This window comes from Acanthisitta chloris, unplaced genomic scaffold (assembly GCF_000695815.1).
Source record: "Acanthisitta chloris isolate BGI_N310 unplaced genomic scaffold, ASM69581v1 scaffold929, whole genome shotgun sequence".
NCBI classification, from domain to species: Eukaryota; Metazoa; Chordata; class Aves; order Passeriformes; family Acanthisittidae; genus Acanthisitta; species Acanthisitta chloris.
In genome coordinates, this window is record NW_008690849.1 from 446 (window position 1) to 27,307 (window position 26,862).

At 38.4% G+C, this 26,862-nt stretch overlaps 1 protein-coding gene across 1 annotated transcript; it reads left to right on the forward strand.

The window, feature by feature from the left end:
- Positions 1 to 484: 484 nt before the first annotated feature.
- CA8 (carbonic anhydrase VIII) lies at positions 485 to 26,862 on the forward strand. The gene is made up of 6 exons (XM_009081997.1): positions 485 to 576; positions 3,019 to 3,081; positions 4,414 to 4,462; positions 6,993 to 7,105; positions 14,604 to 14,776; positions 26,390 to 26,862. The coding sequence occupies exons 1-5, from the start codon at positions 490 to 492 to the stop codon at positions 14,736 to 14,738; spliced, it is 447 nt and encodes a 148-aa protein (XP_009080245.1). The 5' UTR covers positions 485 to 489; the 3' UTR covers positions 14,739 to 14,776; positions 26,390 to 26,862.

Here is a 26,862-nt window from a genome sequence, read left to right on the forward strand (position 1 = left end):
ACTACTGACATTTGAGTGACTCATCCTGGGAGGTGGTGTGTGAGACAAGTGACATTATGATAGTACACTCAGTCAGTCTAATGTGTGTTTGGACAGGCTATGCCCATAAAAATTCTCCTGCCCCGCGAGAGAGCTGGCAGGCTGGAAGGCAACGCTGGTGGGTTTTGTTAGCTTACATTATTTCAGTATTCAAAGAGAGAGAGTTGGTAAATCATTAGCATAGTCACTTATACCTTTGTTGTAGGTATTTGGTAACAGGCTGTGCATCACTTTATCTGCAGCTGACTTTTTTCTTGGTGTTCATGATGTTTATAGTAGTAATCCACTTACCTGTCCATGCACAGCCGTGGGCATGCATATGTGTATGGTCATGCATGCACACACACTCATGCTGAGGCTTTGTTAATTGCTGTTAATTTTGGCAGTTTTTTATTACAATACACATATCTCTATTACTCTATTTGCACTGCTTTGTTTTAGCTTCATCTGATGCACTGGAACTCCACACTGTACAGCAGCATTGATGAGGCAGTAGGGAAGAAGCATGGCATAGCTATTATTGCTTTGTTTGTGCAGGTAAGTTTCCTATGTTACACTTGTTACAATGCATTATCATTTGTCTGAGGGTAATGAGTTCCTTTCCATTTTATTTAATTTTTAATGATTTCATAATATAATACAATGTATGACTGCTGATAGTCTATTCAAAAGATATTTCTCAGTCATGTCTTCTGTTTATGTGCTTACTAAGTAATTCTTGTTCATACAGGATATTGGAAGTGTGTTACTTAAAGAAGGGATAATACATAGTTGGCCATTTCTCTGTGACTCTGGCTATAAGTAGACATCCAATCTCCATTCCTCTGAGGGCAGATGAGGGATGTCAGGAGGTATAAGTGCTTCACTATCTCCGTGATGTGTTCTTCTCCATTCCTGGACAGGCTTGCTGTTTGGGGATTGAGGAAATAGAGGAGAGGAGGAAAGAGAAAAGAAGCCTACTAACTCACTGTCAGTGCTGAAAACTGGTAGTCGAATTGTACTTTTCTGAACACAGGGACAAGTGTGTTTCTTTATACAGGGCTAATGTGAGGTGGAGTCATATTACTTCTTCACAGACACCAGATTGAAAGTGTAATGAGTCTCGCTCCAGACCCTCAGAAAAGCCTGTGATGAGGAGGCTGAAAGCTTCCTGGGGACATGGTGTAATGAAAGCTGGGAAGTTAGCCCCATAATCTAAATGCTGGTTGAAGGTTTTTCAAAAGCTGCACCCTATAAAGAAGATTTTCAGTTTTAGTCCTCAAACTAAAGATTCTCATCTTCCTCATGAGAAATGGCAAACTGTTTTATTTAAATAGGTTTGTAGGAAGAGGTTTAGAGTTTGTGCTTAGATCAAATGGATTTTCTTTCATATTGCTATTATTAATTTGTCATATTTCATAACGAGTTTAGGAGTGCCTTTGAGCTTTACCTCTGAATTTAAAGGTGCATTGGTTACTACTTCAGCACTCAGATAGAACTGCTAAAAATGGAAGTTAGAAAGATTTCAGTATCCTAGAGGGCTGTGTGATAATTGGTTATGTAAGTCACCTTCTCATTCCAGCAGAGGTAACCTTTGAGTTAGTTAGAAAGTTATATAGAAGTTCTTAAATAAATCTGAAACTTCAGTGATACATTTTGCATTTCTGGTCTCTCACCTTTATCTGTGTTCTTAAGCATTCCAAAAGGCTTTTTCATTAGTCAAGAAAGGCATCATATAATTACAATTGACCAAGGGAAAAATAATATTTGTGCTGTTTATTAAAGGAACAGGGAGAGGAAATTCAATGACCATTTTTTTCCCGGTAAAGGCATGGAAGTATAATTTTGCACCACAGTTCTCAAATACATCATTTTAATGTCAGTGAAAATATTTTCACTGATTTAAGTGACTGCCCTTGGGGATTGTTAATTTAGAAACAGCATCTTTGAAGTGATTTCAATATCTTTTATGCACTTTGAAGAGTTTAAATTGAAATTCCCTTCTCAAACAAGGGAAAATCCTCTTAAATTCCTAGAAATAACAAAGTACCTTTTGTTGACATTCAGTTGTTCCTTCCAGTGACTACTGTGCCATTCTATTTCGAGAGAAGCAAAAAGCAAACAAATTTTTCAGAGTCTAGCTCTCCCATTCTCATTCATGCTGACTTATTTCCTTATCTCATATGCGTACACATTGGCAAAGAAATCAAGTGGTAGGCCGTTTTGAGGGTTCTGATTTTGACAATATTGTTTTGAAGTTAAAAGCTAGGGAGGGTCCTGCAGTGGGTGATTTAGGTCAGAAGCAGCTGAATTCAGTGTGCAGAGTGAACAAGGTTCATGTAAAATTAGAATCTCTTATTTCAACAATATGTTTCTTTTGAGAGCCCCATCTTCTGTGCCTTAAAGGCGTTTGGTAAAGGCAGTGATGCAGCCTGCCGAGAGCCTGGCTGTCACTGGCAGGGTCCCAGAGATGCCGCGAGGGAGGGAATCTGCCATTCTGTGCTCTGCAGGCAGGAAAAAGTTCCCCCGAGCTTCAGAGATACCTTGGGCCAGATTTGCAATGCTGTGGGAACAAATTCAAAAAGTATCTGTCATGCTTGTTCACTCTGTTCCTTTCTGTGTACTTTTCTGACAGAAAATGGTAAGGACAAACTGTATCCTTGGCATTTATATGGTATAATGCTGTATGATTTGACTCCATATAGAGTATGTGCTGCAAAACAGGGATAGTCAAAACTTACCAGACTTAACCGTGACTCTTGTTCTGTAAGTTTCTGTCACTGCTTTAAAGTCATTTAAACCTTGTTTACGTTTGACTGGTGATTTTATAGTGATTTAATTCTTTGGAGTCACCATGTATTAGTGTATTTGGTTAACACAAGGTTGTGTAGCTTAACTAAAAACAACTATAGAACTTACTGTTCTGGTTGTCCTCTGTCTTGCCTTGCAGTTTCTGAAATAGAAAGACAGTGAAACTGATCTTTGCTTGCTGTATTTCAGATAGGAAAAGAGCATGTAGGCCTAAAGGCTGTAACTGAAATTCTCCAGGACATCCAGTACAAGGTAAGGCATTATCTGAAGCAATGCTTCCATCACTGACCAGAGAAAGTGAGCAAAGGGTCTATATGGAGCAAAGAGAAGGATTTCAGATGTGTCTGTAGTACAAAGTCATCATTTGGTAGCCCGCATGAAAACCTCAGCATGTTACAGTATTCAAATAATACTGAATCCTTGTAGTTCATTCCATTGGTGGCCAGAAAGGTGTGTCTATACCAGTAACTGCAAATCCTACCTTTTCAGTGATCATCATGGAGTCAGTGTGAGTGCAAGCACTGCAACACACTTAATGAATGCCTGCAGCAGTATCTCCAAACTTATCTGGTTTTAATTTGTAGAGGAAAAGAACAGCTGAACTGAGCACTCATATTAACTTGCAGTGGGAAATCGGCAGAAAACCAATGCTGACTTGTCAGATGGATTATGTGTGGGGATCTTGAAGGACAGATACTAATCCTAGCAGGACTGAGGAGATAGGAATGCTTTTCAGAATGTTGATGCTATCTTAACTGACCTTGGGCAAGTTACTTCCATCTTTCTGCTTCATGATATGTAACATAGAAATAATCATACATACCTTTGATTTGAAAAGGATTTTGAGATGTATTGATGGGACATTTCTTACTGGTTTGAGGAGATTAGCCATTCACTTAATTGGATGTTGAAATGTAGAAAAATTTCTTGAAATTCTCTAAAGTCAAATAATATGTGGCAAATTTCAGTCATCATGTTTAATAATACAAACTCATTGCTTATGAAGGTGCCAGAGAAAACAGTAGTGTGTGGAACTCTGTAGTTTCATTACTACAGACAGAGAGGACAGGCAAGTAGAGGAAGGTCATGTAAGGCCTCGACACAATGAGTGTGTTATGATGATGACTTTTGGAGAGCCAGCATCAAATGACTCTGGTCTACATAAAATTTTCTTGCATTAAATACATGGAACCAGCTTGATTTTATTAAGTGTTATCCATATCAGTCAAGGAAAAGCTCACTTTGGCCCTTGTTTTTTTACACTCACTTTTTATGGGAGCCCTGAATTTCATGTAGAGAATTTCAAGGCTGGGACCTGGAAGACATCCAGGTACACCCAGGCACAACATTAACACATTGTTGAGATAAACTTAGAAATAAAATATAAAACAGAATAAAAATATGTGTTTGTGTAGCTGCAAGGACAAATGCATTGAGGATTAAATGGGGGCTCTTAATGAGGTTGCTTTGCACAGGACTTCAAGGGTTAAATCTATAAGAACACAGAGGGTGTTTTACCTCTCCATTCATCAGAATTTTAATAATAAACCAGAGATGAGATTGATTTGTATTCATTTCTTTCAGGGAAAGTCCAAAACAATACCCTGTTTTAACCCCAACTCTTTATTGCCAGGTAGGTGCCTTTGCTTACTTCTATGTGTATTACTAGCTAATTGCAGAGGGTGAGACAATCTTGATCTAAAGCATAGCCTAAATTGCAAGCCTGAGACTGTGTCCCATGAGATTGTAATGCATTTTGCACCTAGGGATAGGGATGTAGTCCCGTTAAAATTTACTACAAATCTGCACCTTTGACATGAGTGCAATGTGATAATGTAGTCCATGCACTGCTGGCAACTCTGGTGCAATGTGTAGTCCATGCACTGCTGGCAACTCTGTGGCTAGATTTCTTGAGCACTTATCATCCCACCTAAAAGGCAGCTGTGTGTACTCCTTTCTCTACTTTGGCATAAAATAGGAAGTGTAAGGGTACCCACAACAAGGTAGTTTTTTGGCAATGTTAAAAGACAATGCCATAATACAATGACAGTTATATAGCATACAAGGAGTAGTGACAATGAGAGGCAAATTCAAATTCATATAGCTAAAAATTAAAAAGTAACATCAAGGAATGTGACTTTCTAAAAAATGCATTTCCAAAAAGATACTTAATTTTTCAAAATAGCCCAGGTCTGCATTAAGCTATATTAATTATATCAAAAGAATATTGCCTAGGTTGCAAAGTCAAGTGCTCAGTGAGTAGGAATTGCAGGAATTAAGGCTGCCTGTGCTGCTTCATGCATATGCATTATAAAACATCTTCTAATTGCATGATCATAAGTTATTTTTTACAGGACCCCTGCCTCACAGTTCCTGTTTGATGCTGATCAAGTCACATAAACCTGAGTTTTCACAAGTCATCTCTAACTATGTGTTCCTCATTTTCTAGGTGCCCGACTTGAGATCATGGGGTCTGATATGCAGAAGTGCTGAGTGCTTACACCTCCAAGAGAAGTCAATGGGAGCAGTGCTCTGACTGTATTAAGTGCTATAGAAAGTTAACTACTCTGAGAAATCAGGTTCTAAGCATGTCATATTGAACACCTCAAATGAATAGATGCATTTGACCATAACTTCTCTGTGCCTCAGGTCCCCAGCTTTAAAATGTGGGGGTAATCTGTCCTTCCTCACCGCACAGGGGTATGGAAGGATAAATTAATTCACTTAAGCACTCAGACACTGAAGAAACGAGTGCATTAGAAATATGGTAAATGAGAAAATATGGTCCTTCTAACATGCAGGATTTGAATAGCATAGGAAGAAGAAGACCAAGGACTGCATATTGCACTGAGAAATCCAAATGTTACTAGATGCTTTTCAAAACAAGTAAAGATGAAAGGTTCTTCAGAAAGGACATACATGATCATGTACCAAGACAGTGTAACAATGCATGCACAGGATGGGCTGAATTAATTCTTGCAGTTCTTAACTTTTGAGTGTTTGACAATGCAACTTGCTGTCTATGGGTTTGCTATGTGGAAAGAAAATTGCACCAACAAAACAAAATCCATTCACTGACAATCACAGGCTTCATTAGCAAGATTTAATTCTCCTGATATTCCTCTGAGCTAGTAGTCACATGACAGTAACAGGTTAGTTAAACCAAGCAAGTTTATTTGTTTCCAGTCTCCCATTCTGTTCTTGTCAAGTTAGTCACAGCCTTCCCTCTAGCTCTCCATGCCATGATTAACTACTCTTTGTCTCCAGTTCCTCTCTAGGTTTGTTTCTTGTCCCCTCTTTTACAGTCAGGCAGTTATCTCTCCATACTTCTTAGGCTGTATGGCCTACAGCAGCAAAGGAGAGCCCTGTGCAGTCTCACTTACGAAGTGTGGTGTAATTGGAATCTAGGAGAAATTAAAATTATTAAAATAATTAAAATCAAATGTGTTGCATGTAGAGTTAATACTCTGCTTGGACAAACCATTGTACATTCCTTATAGAGACAACTGTTCATTCTAACAGTTATTTATAAACATATTAAGAAATTTATAAACATTTAAAATTGTCTGATTCTAAAATAAACCTTGATTCCTCCCTGCCACCCTGTGAAATTCAACTCACCTTTCCAAAGCTAGGAGGCACCAGTGCATCTCAAAAAATATGTCACCAGAATTGCAAGCTGAAAAGTTTTTCTGAAGCTGAATTTTCACTGATTTTTTTTCTAAAAAATGAAATACATTCATTCTCGAGGCACATCCTAAATGTAGAAGTCAGTTAAAATTTGATCACTGCAGCCCCTCTGCAAAATTGGTTGTCCCCTGTAGCTTTTGACATTAACAGGGGTTCTTTCCCATAGTATTACTTACTTGCCATGTTAGTTTAAAGAGTTGTGCACATGTTATTTTTCACATCTATCAAGTGGCATTTTTGTGTTTAAATATTTGCCTGCAGGGGGAAGTTACTGTAGTACCACGACCACAAGGTCCTATACATTCACATGAGAAAGTGGTGGACAGTGCCTGGCAGGTTGTAAATTCACCTTAGCTTACTGCACACTAACTTCATCATACAAGCAAGCCCACGGCTGTCATAAGCTGTCATAATTGAAAGACACAGTTAACTTCCTTAATATCATTAAAATTCCATGTTTCTTTTAATTTCAGATCCTCTTCTGCGTGACTACTGGGTGTATGAGGGCTCTCTGACCATTCCACCCTGCAGCGAAGGTGTCACCTGGATATTGTTTCGCTATCCTTTGACTGTGTCCCAAGTGCAGGTAACAGCTGTGCTTAAAGTGACCTTGGAATATGGTTATGAGCTAAAGGTTATAGCGTGCAAATATATATATCAGGACATTATATCTGTTCTCCTTAAAGATCCCATTAGATCAGTACATGACTTTTCAAGTAAAGGTTAAACCTTTTGAGTCACTGAAAGTAATGCAAAGGTCAGAGATGAAAAACCTTGTTATCGTTTATCATCTGCATTTAAAATAATTCTTTATTTAAGTGAAAGCAAAAGAAAGAAAGAAGTCAATGGGCAAAAGAAATTCAATTCTTTGTAATTGTAGGCTTTCAAATATCACTGCTTTTTGATGTTAAAAGGAACAAAAAAGCACAGGGAGACACTATGTCCTGGAGAATGAAAAATGTTAACATAGTACAGGCTAGATATATTGCATTGAACTATATTTAATTTATCTTGCTCTTTTTTAATTCAGTTTTATAATAAATGTCACATGGAAACTACCTATTTAAATTTGATTTCACACATATGTATTTTAAAGTGTTCAGGGTTTTTTTCTTAAATTTTATCTAGCAGTCCTGTGAGCCTTTCTACAGAAAATATTTCAAATCTGTCTCCAAATAATCCCAGTAAAAACAATGAAAACTCCTGATGAATCGTCTCCCACAACCTGTGAATCCCAGCTGGAGGAATGTTGGTTTAATTTAAGTGAATCTATCTAGAATCCCCAAAGCTGAATGCATTCATTTTCACCGCCTGCTCTGAAGCATGGGCAAACAGAAGGGAAAAAAGTATAAAAGGTGATAAATTCAGATTTAAATTATTTCAGCTTTAGTAATCTAAAATTTTTCTAGTGATACCAGCACAATATTTTAACAACTTTAATAATTTGAAATTGGCAGTGTTTCTTTTCATATGGAAACTGAATTCCAAGTGTAATCATAGGATAAAAGCAAGAGCTCCCAATAAGTTATTTGTATGGTAGCTGCAACTGAAATATATCCCACCATGAATCTCTTATTTGGTTTTGAAAGGGTAAGTCTTGTGGCTGCTTAGTGCTGAGTAGATGAAAACAACATTCTGTAGGCATTATTATATTCAGAATGACTTTTAAAGACAGAGTGCATTTTGTAACTTTGCAGCCAATTGTCCAGACATGATATGGACAAATAAGAGGACTTAATCAGAAGTATGAAGTCCACAGATATTACACTGAGACATAGTGTGATATTGCTAGTTGTAGATTTTGTAGCCTCTATCGCCTTTCAATCTAGTCAGTGCACAGAGTAGGGCACAGTTGAAGCCATCCACATGTGGTGGGAGACAGTGAGAAGGTGAACAAAAGAAGAATTAAGCAGAAAAATGCAACTTCAGTTGGTATTACTATGTACAAATTTACCACAAAACCCCCAAGATGCTGGAATGTGGTGTGAAGGGGATAAGTCTCCAAAGGGAATATTGTGTCTGGGGAAAGGACTGATTCCCAACCATGGCCTTTGTTAGGTGAGGGGTAGGTGTTTTTTGTTGCTGCATGACTTTAATAGGTATAAACCAAATTCAGTGAGAACATTGCAGCGATGAAGGGCACACAAGTCATGGAGGAGCTTTCCTCTCCCACTGACACTGTATGCAGGTGTGATGTGGCACTGGTGCAGGGCAGTAGATTCGAGAAGACTTTGGCCAGTGTGAACCACAGTACTTTGTACTTGGCATGGATAAGCATCAATTAGAAAAAAAATCCTCACTGCTAGTTTCAATTGCAGCAGCATTAAAATTGTGCAGAAAAGACAGTTATTAAGAACATGAAGGACTTTGGCCAAGGTGTGATAAAAAATTAACTTGCATCAGATGCTGCTTTCAGATATCAATTAAAAATAAATATGTGTACAAGTGTGAGAAGATGATTCTGTGATTCTAAAGTTGAAAGGTACTGAGAGGTTTCCAGGATGCTCAAAATAAGATTCTGGCAGTGTGTAGCAGGTTGACCCGGGCTGGATGCTGGGCACCCACCAAAGCTGTTCTATCACTCCCCTCTACAAATAGACAGGGGAGAGAAAACATGACAAAAGTTCATGAGTTGAGATAAGGACAGGGAGGGATCACTCACCAAATACTGTGATGGGCAAATCAGACTCAGCTTCAGGAGATTAAGCAATTTTGTTACTAACAAGATCAGAGCAGAATAATGAGAAAATAAAACAGACCTTAAAAACACATTCCCCCACCCCTCCCTTCTTCCCAACTCTACCTCCCCAGGGAGACAGGGAGTGGGGGTTATAGCCAGTTTAACACATGCTGTTTCTGCCGTTGCCCTCAGGGAGAGGAGTCCTTCCCTGCTCCAGCATAGGGTCCCTCTCACGGGAGACAGCTCTCCTTGAACTCCAGCGTGAGTCCTTCCCACAGGCTACAGTTCTCCATGAACTGCTGTAGCATGGGTCACTCTCCACAGGGTGCAATCCAGTCCATCAGGAACAAGCCAAGTCCTAGCAGGGACTCTGCTCCAGCGTGGATCTCCTCTCTCCATGGGTCTGCAGGTCCCTTCTAGGAGCCTGCTCCAGCATGGGCTTCCCACAGGGTCACAGTCTCCTTTCAGGCATCCATCTGCTCCAGCATGGGTCTCCTCCATGGACTGCAGGTGTATCTCTGCACCCCATTAATCTGCAGGGGGACAGCTGCTTCAGCATAGTCTTCACCACATGCTGCAGGTGATCCTCAGCTCTGGCACCTGGAGTACCTCCTCTCCCTCCTCCTCCACTGACCTTGGTGTCTGCGTAGTTGTCCCTCTCACATGTTCTCAACTCCTCTCTTCTCTGGCCACAGTTACTTCTGTGAATAAATTTTTTTTCCTTCTTAAATATGTTATCATGGAGGTGTTACTACCATCCCAGCCACAGCAGTGGATCCATCCTGGAGCCACCTGCATTGGCTCTGACAGACATGGGGAAGCTTCCGGTAGCTTCTCATAGAAGCCACCCCTGTAGCCCCTCCACTGCCAAAAACCTGGATATAGAAAACCACTACACAGTGCCAGAATATTTTGCTACATCCTAAACCCCAGGATTTTAACTTGTAATTAGCACTTTGTCTGCAATGAAATACCTGGCCTCTTTTGTGCATGTGAGCATGAGTGCCTATGAGAGATTCCATTTAATCACAGAATTGCAGAGTGGTTGGGGTTGGAAGGGACCTCTGGAGATCATCTAGTCCAAACACCCTGCTAAAGCAGGTTCATCTAGAGCAGGTTACACAGGAGAGATTAAGGAGTGATTACATATGCAAGGGCTTTTGTCTATGGAAAATAAGAGGATGTAGTGTAGTTTGTACCATTCTGATTCATCCATGGAAGACTGGTAAAGGCATTTAATTTTATTAAGCCAGCTTGTAGTATTAAAGCATAGATTTCAGTTCAAATGCATTTCTAATGTGTTTAAATACATTATTTTAACATGTGTCATTAACTTGTAGAACTTTCTTCTGTGGGATACTAATGAACACAGCTTATGAAACTTCAAGTGATTTATATAAATACTAGTAGCATCTGTGGTTATAGCCAGTAAGAGAGAACTTCGAGGCTTCCTATTTTCATTTTTTCAGGCCATAAAATAATCATGTTCTGAGTGTCAATAACAAGTAAGTAAAGAATGACACATAATATGGAGCAGATTTTATTTCCTCCCTCTGATGAAACTGCCTAATAGATTGGAGACAAGATACTAATTCCCATTCTCATTTTATGTAATTAACATAGAAATATTGATTAGCTTAACGAACTGTGGGTCATAAGGGGAACAAAAATGAGTAAAATTGCAATTCCAGTTCATAGTCACATCTATATATTTCCACATTTTCTTATTTGGATACAATGGAGAAGTAACTGTTTTGGCATAGACATAATAGACTGACCATTGCAAAGTAGAGAACCTTTTTTTTTTTCCCTCTGAAGACATTTTCAGATAGTAAAATTCAGCTGATGAGTTGGTTTGCTAGTGATTTAGGACAACATTAAGCAAAATGAGATTTGAGTGTGTTGGTTATATGAATAGCAAAAGCGTAAACCAGGACTGCAGTGTCAGGATATGCTTTCCTGGAATCCAATGCTGTTTCCTCATCACTAGAAGTCATTTTTTTAACATGAAGCTTCGTTTCCATCAGAGAGCTGTTTCCTTCACAGGTCATTTTGTGAGGTGTAGATAAAGTGTGCAGATGACTCTTCTCCCCTGAAGAATAAGAGCTTTGCAAATCTGTTTTTTAGAGTTTTGTTACTGACCTCAGTGTAAAAGAGGTTGTCTGGAAAGCTGCACCCTGAAGTGCTCTTTTTGCATATTCCTGTCCTCCTTTTGTGTTTTTTATCATCCTTACTTGCCTTATGTTGAAATAGACAGCCCAGAAAGAACTGTGTTGACTGTTTCTGTGAGATACCTTGCCCATGCATGTACACTGCTGAAATGCAGTGGGAGAAAATAGAAGACTATTAGGCCAGTAAAGGGCAGGAAATAATTGAAAGACTTGATTGTGCTGCTCTCCACTGTATTTTAAAAAAATTGGACATTTGTGAATAATGTGCTTTATGGTTCACTGAGGCCCAGAACAAGTACATTGTCTAAGTCACTCAGAGTAGGGATTTTAAATAATGATGCAGCAAGGAGCTGTCGTTCTGCTGTATTCATTGTCAGAACTAACTGGTATTGTATTGAATGGCAAGGTCTCTAGTCCTTTTGTCTACCTCATTCAGAATCAAGACCTCCTAAAGGACAGAAATAGTAACCAGCATATGGAGCTGGAGTGGGAATTGTGCAAAATTTATGTAGTCTGTGAAATAAAGCACTGGGATGTTCATGGTGTTCTGTGCACTGGGAAGCAGATCTGCATTCTTGGAAGGTGTCATGGAGGCATGTGAAATTTTGAAGCAAAAGGACAATGCTTCCATATCTCATATAGAAGAAATGTTTGTAGAAAACATGCAAATTCTTTGTTTCTTGTGTTCTATTCTTCAGCAAATATATAAGTGAAACAGAATAACACAGTGTTCAGGGTCTGAATACAAGAAGTGGTAAAAATGTTCTGCAAAATATAAACTTAATGCTTTTACTCAGTAGAAATGTGACTGTTAACATCGTGGATTTTCCTCTTCACTGGTAAGAATTTCAGTGTGAACAGGCCTAGGTAATTCTTATTGTCTTCTGGCTATGACAAGGACTTTTATGAGTGGGTGTTCCTGGTGAAAGTATGTGGCTATCCAAGTGTGCTTAGCCATATGCCTCTAAAACACCTGTTTCATTGGCAGGCCCTACAGGGTGTACTTCACAGCATTGACTCATGAGGGGTTAGGTGGAGATAGTAAGGAGTTCTGTATGCAGTGAAGCAGGATGAACAGGGCACACAAATTGCCTTCTCATGTGAAACTTTAGTGAGGAAATATAGTCTCAGCACAGCTAGTGTCCTTTTCTGACAACCGCTTCTCACAAGTGAAGCATACCACCATGTGTGTGGAGGGTCTCTGTCATGGAAACCTGAACCATGGTATGAAGAATCAAAAAGGGAGGCTGTTGATCTCAGAATCAGTTCTACCTTGGAGCAGGGCTACAATTCTTGACTTCCCTAAAGACTAAAAAGTAAACATAGAGATCAGGTCAGTTCTACTCTCCTGGCTGAAGAAACTGGCAGCTGCCTTGTGAGGAGTACCTCCTGGCGAAAGACTTCACTGTGGGGACTGGGATGGAGCATTTGTAGTTACAGTAGGAGGCAGCTCACAAATGCCAGCCTTGCAGAATCTGGTCTTCCCTCTCCTTCATCTGTTTGTTTGAAGTTTCTCATTCTTACCACATCAAACAACAGCCACATTTTTGTAAAATGCTGCCTCCTAAACTACAGTTGTCTCAGGCTTTCCAGAGTTGATTTGGATGGTGAAAGAGGTTACCTTTAAAAACCCATTGAGTGATTTACCAGCACTTGAGTCCTGAAGACTTTTTCAGTTCTAAGCTGATAGTGGGTTTGTTTTCAGTTTGCTTTAAGTAAACAGCAACAAAAATCTTCCAAAACAGGATTCTGCCTCTAAAAGCATCTTCAAGGAGCTTTACAGTTCATTCTGCTTTTCATCTTTTCAGTCTAAGCTGTTGCCTTATATCTCATCTGCCAGAAGCTGTGTTGATTTCCAAGCACACTTTTTTTTTTGAGGAAAATGAAGCAGAGCAGAGCTAGCCTCTAAATCAAGTAAATAAGTCTGTATCAATTCTGCTGTAGAGTGGAAAACAACAATGAAGGCAGTTGTCTTCCATGTTGCAGTAAGAATCTATTCTCTGCAGGCAGGATAAGAATAAAAATACCATTACCTGCTGTTTAGTACCTCATTTAATTTAATTCTGGAATCACACTTGCATTCTCCCTGTAATCCTTCATCAGGCATTTTCACGGAGAAATTAACTCTGTAATCCCTTAGATGCTAAAATGATTATATACTACAAGCTCCATTTTACTTTCTGTGTACCTTCAGTTTCAAGTTAAAGCTGAACTGCATAGTGAGGCATCACAGGGTCAGTACAAGTACAAAGGTTGAGGCTAGGGGAGTCAGCCATCAAGTAAATTTGCTGTATCCAGCTAAGATAGCTTGTGAATATGTCAAGGCACAACCAATTTTTCTAGTAGTTGTAGCTACTTATTTAAAATACCAGACTCTTAAAAACAGGCCTGGTGAACTATAAGGTATGATATTTCTCAGATATGCATTGATTTTCTCAGGTTTTTTTTATCTCACAGCACTTTATGCTGATACAAGGGATGGAGATGGAAGCTGCTCATATTCTTCCCTATATCAGATTAGATTTAGAAAAATCTAAAAAGAGTCTATAAGCCTGAAACATATTTGTTTTGGCTCAATTGAAATATTTTTTATTCATGTTTTTACTGTATTTGATTTTCTAAGTAACTACATGTACAGGACTTTTGAAGCAGTATCTTATTTTGATTGTAAAAACCATATTTTTTTCCATATAAAATGTCAACAGACTTCCTCTAAAGCTAAGAATCTGCTCAGAATTCTGGTTTAGAAGATAACAACAGTTTCAGTTTCAGTAAACTGTTTCAGTTCATTAAACTGTTTCAGTTTCAGTAAACAAATCACTAGGACAAATTCAAAACAATTTATAGTCAACCAAGTTACACCTGAAATGCACTTCTTCGAATAAGACCAGAATGTTTACTCTCAGCTCACAACTGATAGGTTGATACATAGGATGTAATCTGCAATGGCTAAGAAAGTTATAGATCCTAAAGGAAGTTACTAAAAGGCAAAGGATAAGTTTGCCAAATCATCTGCATAGGAGTTCTTATTTTTCTCTGTATGTTAAATGTTTTGATAGTGCTGACAACTATTTTTAAATGTTATTAATGTTGTATATTGACCTTAATGTCTGGTACCTGAACATTCCAATTTTCAAAGCTGCAGAAGTGGCTGGATAATGCTGATTTTGATAGTTAGTCCCATAGTGAAGAATGTGTCTCAGTTTCTTCATGTCTGTTTTTCTGTCTTTCAGATAGAGGAATTTCGAAGACTGAGGACTCATGTTAAAGGTGCTGAACTTTTAGAGGGTTGTGATGGAATCCTAGGAGATAACTTCAGACCAACTCAGCCACTTAGTGATAGAGTCATCAGGGCTGCATTCCAGTAGCAGAACAGGAAGAACAACAAAAATAAATCTTTAGTCAGGTAAGTAAAAGCTTCGCAGAAAAATCAAAACCTAGAAATAGTTTTCATAGAGGAGATTAAGCTAAAGGAGAAAATGTACTGAGTTAATTTTAAGTAATGTTACAATTGTAAATTTTGACACTATAATTTTCTATTTTATCCTGTGGTATAATAACTTGGTTATGTCATGGTTTGACTCCAGTTGGCAACCAAGCCCCACAAGCTGCTTGCTCACTCTCCTCTGGTGAGATTGAGAAGACAGTCAGAAGGATAAAAGTGAGAGAACTTGTGGATTGAGTTAAAGGCGGTTTAACTGGTAAAGCAAAAACCACACACAGAAGCAAAGCAAAACAAGTTTAGTTCACTACTTCCTGCGGGCAGGCAGGTATTCAGTGGTCTCCAGGAAAGCCAGGCTCCATCACAAGTTAGGGTGACTTGGGAAGACAAACACCATCACTCCAAATGTCCCTCTCTTCCTTCTTCTTCCCACATTTATATGTTGAGCATGTTGCCATATGGTATGGAATAACCCTTTGGTGAGTGGGTCAGCTCTCCCAGCTGTGTCCCCTCCCAACTCTTTGTGCACCCTCAGCCTGTTCGTTAGTGGGGCGGAGTGAGAAGCAGAAAAGGCCTTGACACTGTGAAAGCCTGGCTCAGCAGTAACAAAAACATCCCTGTGTTAGCAATACTGTTTTCAGCATAAATGCAAAACAGAGCCCCATAATAGCTACTGTGAAGAAAATTAGCTCTATCCCAGCCCAAACCAGCACAGGTTATTATTAGGTTCTTTAGTGGCAGGAATCTAGCAAGCAATTTATTGTATTGAAATATTTGTTTTGACTTTAGTAGGCAGTGGACCATGACACGCAGGAAGAGCACAGTTACTTCTTGTAGCTTCAAATTTCTCCTGCTACAGTGAGGAGGAGCACAGTATGCCTAGGTTACATGGTGGATTTCTCCAGTTACTGATGTTCACTGGTTAAAATTTTTACCATGTTTTTAGAAGACCAGTCATTGGTGGATCATTTTAGTCTAATCTGTTAAAAACCAGCGTAGTGGTTCTGGAAGGAAGTCTTTGAATCTCAAAGGACATTGTCTGGTGCTTTTTTTTTTTTTTTTGTATCCCTTCTCCCTGCTTTACAATGCTGTTCTTTCCCAAAAATACTGATTCTTTGGCAACTCCAGTGAAGATATAAGAGGAAACTAATTTACTTTTGTCATGGTTAATTTTTCATATTTCATTCATCAGAGTAGTTGCTGCTTCTTTTCAGCCTTCATTGGCTGACAGAGCAGGAACTTTAGGATGTCACCGGATTCAGTGCATAAGAGCTAATACACATGTGAACCTACATTAACCCTGCTTCAGTTATTAAAACCTCCCTTGTCATGTTCCTCCAGCCTCTATCAGTGGCAAAATAAATATCCACAATGCTCAACAATTACTCCTAAACCTCATTATACTTAGTTAATCAATGTTTTACTATAATGAAAAACCTGGCAATAAGATTCACAGAGTTAGAGCCCAGGAAAGTGGTTGGAACACCACCATGAAGGCACTTTAAAGATGTGTAGACGTGACACTGAGGGACATGGTTCGGTGGTGGACCTGGCAACACTGAGTTAATGGTTGGACTGGACGATCTTAAAGGTTGTTTCTAACCTAAACAGTTCTATGATTCTAGGAGAGGTAGTAACCTTGAAAGTAGTGAGTCAAGGCACCAGCCCTTACTGTTTTTTTGTAATGAAGTGGCCCTGCTTTGATACAAGTAGTAAGACAATCTGAGAAGTCAATGGATCTGTTAAATTGCTTTCTTTAATAAGTCCTAGTGCTTTTTAACATAGTAAAACTTTTCATCTACTATCCCACAATGAACTTTATTGAAGTAATAAAAATATTGGGTACTCCTTGTTACCCTATTTACTGTTGGAATCCATTATATAAAAGCATCAGATTTTCTGTCTGCACTTTTCTTCAAAGCTACAAAAGAACCAATTCATCCAGAGTTTCACCCGGAAGCATGCTGCTGAAAGATTTTTGATAAACACTTTTGGGTAAGGACATTTATTTGTACCTGGAATTCTTGCCAACTTCATATGAAGTTAACAAATGATCCTGCAGCAGATAAGCTGTAAAAGAGAGTGATAATTCAGTACTTCCAAAAATGGATCCATTAAAACTAAGTGGGAAGATGATCCTTCCTCCTGCATATGACAGAAATTATTAAATGGACTAGGACAGGGACCAACCATGATCTTTCTGTATAGCATAAGCTTTCAATACAGTGTATGCATCTAAACATTTTTGAAGTAAGGGTTTATTTGTATTTTATAACCCTATTTAATACCCATATCACAGAAGTTAAACAAAGAAAGCAAAACATTGATTCTTTTCTTAATATTATTTTCTCATTCTCATCTTTAATTTTAGGCACATCCCTAAGCCCAATTCTCAATTACATGGTTCTCTGCAGTCACCAAATGTTGTCACTCTAATCTTGAAATGGATGTTTCAAATTCATGCCAGCTTCTGCATAAAAATTACTTGGGAAAATCATAGCAATATTAAAGTACAATTTTTCTCAGAGAGTGAACAATGCCCTAAGGCAGTGCAGGTAATTCAAGTCTGTAACAGTGAAATTACTTGACACGCTGAGTTTGAATTTTAAGCATGAAAGAGTTTCCTTTACAATGCTGGAATTGAAATGTAAAAATTTCCCTTTTGCTTTCATGTTTGAAATTTTATTACATTTGTAAATACTTATAAAGATTTGTTTTATATAATAAGATTTATCTTGACTGTGCTTCACAAAATAATCTGCAGTTTTAATTCACAAATGATGGAATTTTTAATGTAAAATGATAGTCCTCAATGAAGGGCTATGCTAATTATGAACTCTCAAGCACTGAGGAAGAACTGTGACTCCTGGCGTTGTGTAGTTCGCAGAAGAAATGGCACTTGTCTCACTACACCTGATTGAATTATTTATCAGAAATTCATTTGGCCAGGTCTTTTTAGTCTTGGATGCATCAGTCCAAATAGCACTGAACCAATTAAGGTTTCACTATATCTGCTTGCTTTTGAGTTTAGGGAGCTGCAAAAAATGGAACGTAAAAAGAAATCATATGGCTTAGTTCAACTTTCTTCTACACAAAGAGGCAGAAAGGGAAGAAAACAATCCTACTTACTTTGTAGTGATTTCCTCACACACTTCTCTCCAGGAGGAAGGTGTTGAGGAGCAGTAGCTCCTCATACAGACCTCAGATATCCACAGAAAAGACACCTTCCTTCCACCATTCCCTTCATAGGAATGGTCCTTAAGCTGGGACTGCTGACATTGGCTGAATATTGCTATGAAGACTCAGTACCAGACAGGGAAGTAATAGTTTGCAGGGTGGCATCTACTTAACAATCCAAGAGGAGTATTTCTTCTTTTTAAACAGGAGATTACCTTTTATTTTAAAGCTCTGGAATTACTTGAATATTACAATTACAAACACACTGGTGGGCTTCTTTTCTGACACAATGCCCCTCTGCCAAGGCTGCTGGGAACTCCTGTCAGTAAAGTTTTCAGTATTTTCTTTTATTCCAAGCCAGTGTGGTACAGCCACTTGAAGAACGTTGAGGAACGTTAGTTTGCCATGACCTTGTCACTCTGCCAGGGAAAGAAGGAGACAAGTGTTTCTGTAAGTGTTGTATACACAGGAGTAGAAGGGGGTTGCTTGAAAGGTCTAATTAGTTTTGACTGAATCAGAATGCAGGCTCTATGCATGCCATGCTCCCAAAGCTTCAGAACATCTGCTCTTCAGCCTTGATTTAAACCTTGACAAAACGGAACCCTTTGTGGCTTATGATCAAATGGCATATGTTGATCTTTGATGCAATTTGTGCTCGTTCGTTGAATTAGAGGCAGAGTTGACAGAAGCATGGAATATCATGGTGTATAATCTCAGGGAAAGAACTGATTTTTTTTAAAAATAAATGTTCCACTATCCTGGGAAAGCCCAGATCTCAAAATACTGCTCTCCAGTTCTAGAACAAAGTTTGGACAGGCTCTGAAGGGCTCAGGAGTACAAAACATAGAACTTTATAGCTTCTCTGCTCTCTTTAACCCAATGGGCTTTAGAATAAGTTTGCTGCTCTGCTAAAAATGGATCTCTCCTGTAGCCTGGGGTTAATGAGTTTTTGCACTCTGTTGTGTGGAGGTTTTTGAAATGCATCCATTAAGTGGCCTTTACGTCCTTCCTGTCCTGCAGTTGTCAAAGTTTTAACATATGTTTCTTTTGAAAAAGCCATTTATTACGTCTCTAACCTCTTTAAAGTGTATCCAGTAGTGATAGAGCCAGTCAGACATTAAGGAGTTTGGAGGGAAATCTTGGTACAGATTTGCTTCACCAGACATGGAAGGTGAAAAAATTGAGTTCAGCTTTAGACAGCAAAGAATAGAATAACAGAATAGTTGTGATTGGAAGGTGCCTCTGGAGATCTACTAGTTTGATCCTCTGCTCGAATCAGTGTTAACCACAGTGGGTTGCTCAGGGCCATGTGCAACTGACTTTTGAATATCATAAGGATGAAGACTCCTTGACTTCTTTAAGCAACTTGCGCCTTGCAGGGAACAAGGTTTTTCTTAATTTCAAATGAAATTTTCTGTATTTCAATTTGTACCTATTACACTTTCTGTTTTCACTGGGTGCAACTGAAGAGTCTGGTTCTATCTTCTATACTTGTTTTCAGAAAGTATTTATATACATTGATAAAATCCCTCTTGAAACACCTTTTCTTGAGGCTGGACAGTCCCAGCTTTCTCAGCCTATCTCTCTATGACAGGTGCTCCAATCCCTTTATCACCTTTGTGGCCCAGTGCTGGTGTCCAGTATGTCCATGTTTCTTTTGAATGGTGGAACCCAGAACTGGACCCAGTGTTCCAGATGTTCGATCAGTGCTGAGTAGAAGTGAAGGATAATTTCCCTCCACCTGCTGGCAATGCTTTTCCTGGTGCAGCTAAGGAGCCTGTTGGCCTTTGTTGTTGCCCGGGTGCATTACTGACTCATGTTCAATGTGTTGTTTGCTAGGACTCCTAGATCTTTTTCTGAAAAGATAACATTGTGGCTTCCTCAGTGTTAACTCTAGGGTTTGTTTATACTTCTTGCCTGACTCAAAGTCCTTGCTATGAGCATCAAGATATTTCTTGATAATCTCAAGTGATCTTGGAAGAAGATTTATAATTCTTATTTGTTATACAGCAAAGTTTAACAATGGGGTCAAGAAAATGCTGACACTCAAGAAGTCAAATGAAAAAAAACCTTAAATCTTCCATTTTAATAAATGCTAATTTTTTTGGATAATTTGAGACCTGATTTACTATTTCTTAATAATTGAAATGTGAGTATTTAGCAGGTTGTTATATTTTGGGGCTTGCCGCCTTTCCTATGGTAAGTGCTTTTCCAGTAATGCGTTCTTCACTCAAGACAACATCTTTTGTGGTTTACAATGGATTTATCCCCCTCTCTTTAATCCTTGTTGCTTTACATATAACTGATCTGATACACATGCCTTCCTCCGCTTTTACATCAGTGGAACAACTTTATCTGTGAATGAGCAAGATGTCTGATTTCAAACATTTGAATATCAACTTGAATTTCTAATGATACTGAATTCAGTATGACATGCCTCCCTGTCTTCATCCCTTTATAAATCAGTATGTATAAGCATGATTCCATGCATAGAGTAGTTAAATGACATTGCTCCTATTTCCTAAGAGGAGGTCAAATAAGTACGCTCTACAGAAGTGATTGAAATCCATGAGATTCTTTTAATAGAAGACAGTAAGACCCAGTTCTAAAACATAATATTGAAAGAATATTTCCTTTTGAAAAAGATAAACTTTAATTTGCTTCCCACTGAGCCTAATTAACCAATTTAATAATTTGATCACCAGTGTGTTGTCTCAAATGTTCCTATCCTAGACACAATTTATATTGTATTCATAAATAAAGAATTGTCCTCCAAGTGTGTTGATGGCTTAACCTACTTCATCTGCATCTATACATTGTTCCAGCTCTCCTGAACATTTTTTGTTTGTGTCCAATTCAGAAACTCACGAAAAAGCATAATTTTTTATATATACAAGTGCCTGCACACATTCATGCATACAAATACATCTTTGGTAGACTTCAGATTGTAAGTAGCCACAAGTTTATCCAATGTCCTGTAAATTATGATGTCAGAAATTAATCCAGATTAAAACCATTCTTAATATAATTACCATTTTCCTAGTACATTCAAGATTAGAGGAAAAAATAAACTATATGATTAAAATAGCAATGTTATGCTAGGCCTGAGGAACAGGAAGGAGTAAAAAAACTCTCAGTTTACTAGTCACATTCGTAGTTCATGACATTCACAAACAAGTTGCTCTGCAGTAGTTCTAACGCTTGAAGATTTTATCCTTTTCTGTTGTGCAGATCCAGAGCTGGGGTGAACTTTCAGCAGCCATGCATCATTAGGCTGCTATGACCTTTCTTATCTTTTTCCTGTTTAAAAACACCCAAAACAACCCAACACAAAGATTATCAACACTAGGTCTTTAGAAATGCAAACATCAATTTCCTAGGTTTGATGAAATATGAGTATTTTTGCTGTTTCTGAGCAAGTGATTTTTTTTATTGGTCATTGTTTATCTCCATGAGTTTAGTTTGTGCTTAAAAGGTGGTTGACTTAATTGACTTAAGTCTGAAAGAAACTGAACTTCATGTTACCAATAAAACTATTATTCTTCTGTATTTAAGATCTATGTATAGTGCCCAACAGCCTGCTGCCACTTCAGAGTACTTGAGAATGTGCTTACACTTGAGTGCATGACTATAGGACAGAGTGCCAAATACCTTTCACTCTAATCAGAGACCTACTGGAAAAAACCCTAAAATCTTTTGAGCATCCAGGAGACCAAGAACTCCAGGAATGGCTGAAAGATGCTGACTTTTCAGGTTGTTTTCCACTATTTCATTGTAATAGCAGGGAATGGGTTGGTCACTGAGGTTGTAAGTGAACCCTGTAATGTCAGCCCAACATTTTTCCCACTGATGATGGTTAAAATTAGTGAGTAGCAAAACACTTTTGTTGCTTATGTGACATAACTCTGACACATGACCCAGAATTTAGGGATTTGGTAGCCAGAGGGAGACAAGAGTCATAGACTGGTCACTGCTGGAGTAGGTATTTATGCTGTGTTCAGGCCTGAGCATCACTGTAGGGAGTGATCAAGCCGTAAATGAGGAAGTTGGGGGTTGTACCTGTTTCCAGAGCTAGTACCATGTTGGAACTGTCCTTGTTCAATCCCTTTCTGAGCTCTTGTTGGAAATGCACAAATATTTATGGAGAAATGGAAAATGATCAGAATTCCTTAGCACATAAAGAAGAAGCAAAGAAGAAAGAAATTACCATGCTTCCTTTACAAAGCTAATAAAGTCATAAGGTAGCCTAGGAACCAGATCCCTGCTTATGCTTCAAATAAAATGCTTCATGCTGACAAGGTCTCCCAAATTTTGTGACCTGTGAGTCTCTATCAGCATCACGCATTCTTTGCTATGCGCAGTGCAATATTATAATCAGCTTTTCATAAAAAGAGTTTTGAGAGTATAATTTCCAGCTGCTTACCATAACCCATGTATGGTTTGTACACTGCTAATTGGGAACTGATAATGTAGCCAGGAGTGCCTGTCATTACATGCTCACAGCATGTTTATTGCCAATCACAACACACAAGTTAGAGTCTGAACACGCACTTAATGGGGAAAATGCTCCAAATTAGTAATGAGGCAAAATGGTAGGAAACTTAAATCACATTTGATAAAGCTACATCTGTTTTTAGAAAAAGAGACTAGTACATGTGAAATGCAATGCAACAGGCTCTCAAATGTCAAGGATATTAGAAGGATATACAGATGCATATGTCTGACCATAGACAGAGAAGAAAGCCTGCAATATGCTTTCCTCCTGCAGCAATGTTATACATGTTAGGCACTGGGAGTGCACTCTGTTTTACCTCGATGAAATCACACAGGTAGTTTTAAGCAGAACAATGGTGAGACATTGGAACAGGTTGCCCAGGGACGTGCTAGCTGCTCCAGCCCTGGTGGTGTTCAAGACTAGGTTGGATGTGACCTTGAGCAACCTGATCTAGTGAGGAGGTGTCCCTGCCCATGGCAGGGAGGGTTGGGACTAGATGATCTGTAAGGTCTGTTCCAACCCTTAAATTCTATGATTCTATGATTATTACCCCATTGAAACTGAAGATCCAGGTAGGCACAGGTCCTTACTCTTATTGGAATTTAAAATTCTGATTATTTCATATGGATGAAGATAATGCAATGAACAGTGTAAAAACAAGATGGCTATGTTTTGAAAATAAATAGCAAACAAAGCCTATCAAGTTATTTGGGTTACTGAAAATCTGTTTGCAACTGATAATTGCCACAAAAGGAAGATAATGCAGCAGTGACTGTTAGCAACATTTTATGAATAACATGAGAGTTTATGACAGTGCAGAGCTACACAGCAAAACTTTAATTTAAAATTAGTTTTTTATGCATACCCAGAGCTTGGGACAAACAATGGTAAATTTTAGTTAGCTAGATGTTGTTAAATGCCCACAGAACTTGATGTAGACTAAATAAATTATGAGCTTTTCATGGAAGGAATGCGAAGCATTTCAGGAAAGATGAGGTTTCATAAGCTTGTCAGTTCTTTTTCTGAGGCACTCTGAATCCATGCCTGGCCATATTTTCAGGTGTTGTTTACAGGAAAGAATGGGATAATGATAATGTTTAGTCAGTATTAAACTGTTTTTGCCACCCATGCCCTTTGATTCTTTTAAAACTCTGAAACTTTTTGATTTAACTTAGTGTTAAGGAGGAGAAGGCAAGATCCTTCTATAAGGAAAAGAGACATTGTGTGTGAGACAATTATGCTAAGGAATATGGTAAGACAAAAGAGGTGGAAAAGCTCTCTAGAAATCAGGACTACTACTTTTAAGTAGAAGAATAAAGTTTTTGATTGTGTGTAGTGATCTTGACCTAAGGCTGCTGCAGTGGGGCATCTTACTTCCTGCCTATCAGATTGAAAAGCATATTATCGTGTCTGTCCTATTTCATTTCTCCACAGTCTCCATAGTCTCTCTATTTGCACTTTCTCAACACTTTTAGAAGACTTTGAAAAATAATCTTTTTCACTGAAGTTTTCTTATATCATCTCTTTTAAATATGTTCTTTCTATTACTATGGGAACATTGGAACCTTTGGTTTTTAAAAATATACCAGCTTGGCCTTATCTTTCCTCCTGCTGCTCCTTGTTTCTGAGATAAAATTTATAGTGTTGCATTTATCCCAGTTTTGTACAAGAAAATTTTCTCTGTGAGGAATATAGATATATAAAATTATTATATGAAAGAGTTAGATATAAATCTTCTTGGAAACATAATGATTTTTTTACATTCTGAGGTTGATTTTAATTTCCAAGTTTTGATGTACCTTGTTAATATTTGGGGTTTTTTTAAACCATGGGTATTGTGATAACAGCCCTAAGATTTTGCAGGTATTTGCACCTTATGGCACTGATCCTGAAAGGTTTTCATTGGGAATGGTTATCTGATCTGTAGAGGACTTCACCAGAAGCAGTGGGACTCTACTTGATACGAGTGGGAAGGACTCAACACAAGCAAAATAAATTTCAGGAGCAGAAATACAATCTATAAGCAAGCAAGACATCTAGGCAGTTTTCTGATTATAGTACACATGCCCATTTGTACAATTGCAGCTCAAATACTGCATTTCCAAAAACTTTTCAGAAGAATAAGGGAAGCAGGTATCTACATAAACCCTTAGCCTGAATAAGTGTTGCTTGACCACATGTATTATGGAACATGCTATTGATTTAGCATGGTAGAAAAATTATTGTTAAAAAAGAATAAAGGGTAAACATGCATAACAACACTACCGATATCTACATTCAGTCTTTTGTTAGACAATATGTTAAGTATTTCTATAGCAAACTCAACTGAAATCTGCAGAGTAGCTTGTAATTAGGCTCCTTTCCAAAAGTAATCCATTAATACAATAGCTGCTCAAATCCCAGTTCAACTTAATTTCACTGACTTTGACTTTTGGACTAAAAGCATTAAGCTTGAACTAGCTAAAAATGTACAAAATGTGCATTCAATTAAGGAGTAATTAGATACTCAATCACCCTTACATCACACTAGGGATTATCCAAGAAAGAAGAGAGATACTACTCACTGCAGTGTATAAAACAGTTTTCTTAATTAGTTTAGCACTAATTGAGATTGAGAAAGTGTCACTGTGTCACAGCATTAGCTTGCCTACACGAAACCTTAGAGCACAAAGGCTTTGGCTTCTTTTGAGCTTTCTAACTCAGATTTTTTGGTCTTAGTCACCGATCCAGTATCTTTGGGCCACACAAATGGAAACTTTCTGTTTGCTGCAGAGAGGGGGTTGGTCCCTGAACCCTTCTACCAGTAGCCCACTGAAAAACATGCTGGAGATTATTCCAGAGACGGAGAATAACTTATTATGACTTGGACTTTATGTTACACCTTTATAGCAAACCTCAGGAAGAACTGGGAATCCTCTGTGCTATTATGTAGAGTGTAACTGTGGCTAAAACCTGGTGCTCTGTGAAGGGCTTAAAGCCTCCCTTAGAAGGCAGCTGGTAGAAAGTTCTTAATGTAGACCATCAAGTGGTGCTGCTCTCAGACAACATGGCTTTTGAGAGAAAGTATTTAATGATAACCAGGGAGCACATGAAAATCATGACACAGATTGTCTTATGGGTAGGCACTGACTTCTTAGCCACATTGTTGGTGACTGACAGCCTCTACTCTGCCTTCTTCTGTAAGCAAAAGAGTGGGAACTCTAGAACGTGACTCTTCCTGCAAGTTATAGTGCCAGGTGACCATTTGTGCAATAGAATGAAACAGTTTAGCACTTTCGTACATAACCACTTTTGAACTGAGAGCCCTGGGGCAGCCCGAGCAGCTGATTTCTTAAGGTTATGCCAAAGCACATGAATATTTGTTTGCATGAAGTCAAGTATTGATTAATCTCTGCTGCTAATGAATAAGAATATTAATGCTATTAGGACAAATTGGGTGATTGCTTTCTTTCTCCTGAGCCCACCTGACTCCCATGAGAGCTGGGTACTCAGCAGCTCACTTGTGAGGGCCCCTAAAATAGTAAATGGGAAAAAATTCCCTGTGACTAAAGTGTATTTTTCTTTCTAGTTTGCTGCCAATGCTCACCACGTTAGAATCAATTACCAGATTTATTCCGAAAGCCCATTGTAAAACTTTGTTTCAAGTTAATTTTACCACTGCATTTAACCTTGCATTTTTACTGCCATTTCCTCCATTGCTAGTAAATCTTCCAACACTGACTTTACCCTAAAAGAGAAGAATCAAGACCATTATATCACTGAAGTATATACTCTGAATCTGCCCCCACCTGCTGTCATGAAATCCCAGCTTTTAGTTTTCTCTGTCTCCCTGGCTGGACATAAACAGTCTTTCAGGCCCACTGCAGAGGAATTTCAGTAACATAATTGTTCCATTCTCTTTTCAGAGAGGGGGAAGACAATGCTCCCACAGTGCCCGCAGATGAGAAATGGAAACTTTTGAGGCTGCTGCTTCAGTTGAACCACAAAGCCTGTATTGTTTGTCTTCATCTAATTCAGCCTTGATAGACAGCTGTGACAGTTGGTCTGTCCACACGGTCCAGTGAAATTCTGGAAATGAGGCTGTACGTTAAAAGAAGAAAACACATTAAATCTTTCAATTCAAACTGTTAACTATTTTAAAATGGTAGTTACCATTGCTTTTATAGTTACTTTGCCATAGCATTCAATAGTCATCTGTGATCCGAATAGTACTGATTTTAAGCTTGGTATGAGTGCTAATATATAGAAATACTAATTATTGTTTTAAATGTTAGATTTAATTTTATTCCGTATCATCTTTTGTGCTGCCAGTAACCATCTTTTCTGTAGAGAGGAAGTGCTTTCTATAAAGCTAATAAAAACATTGTTTGTTCACAAA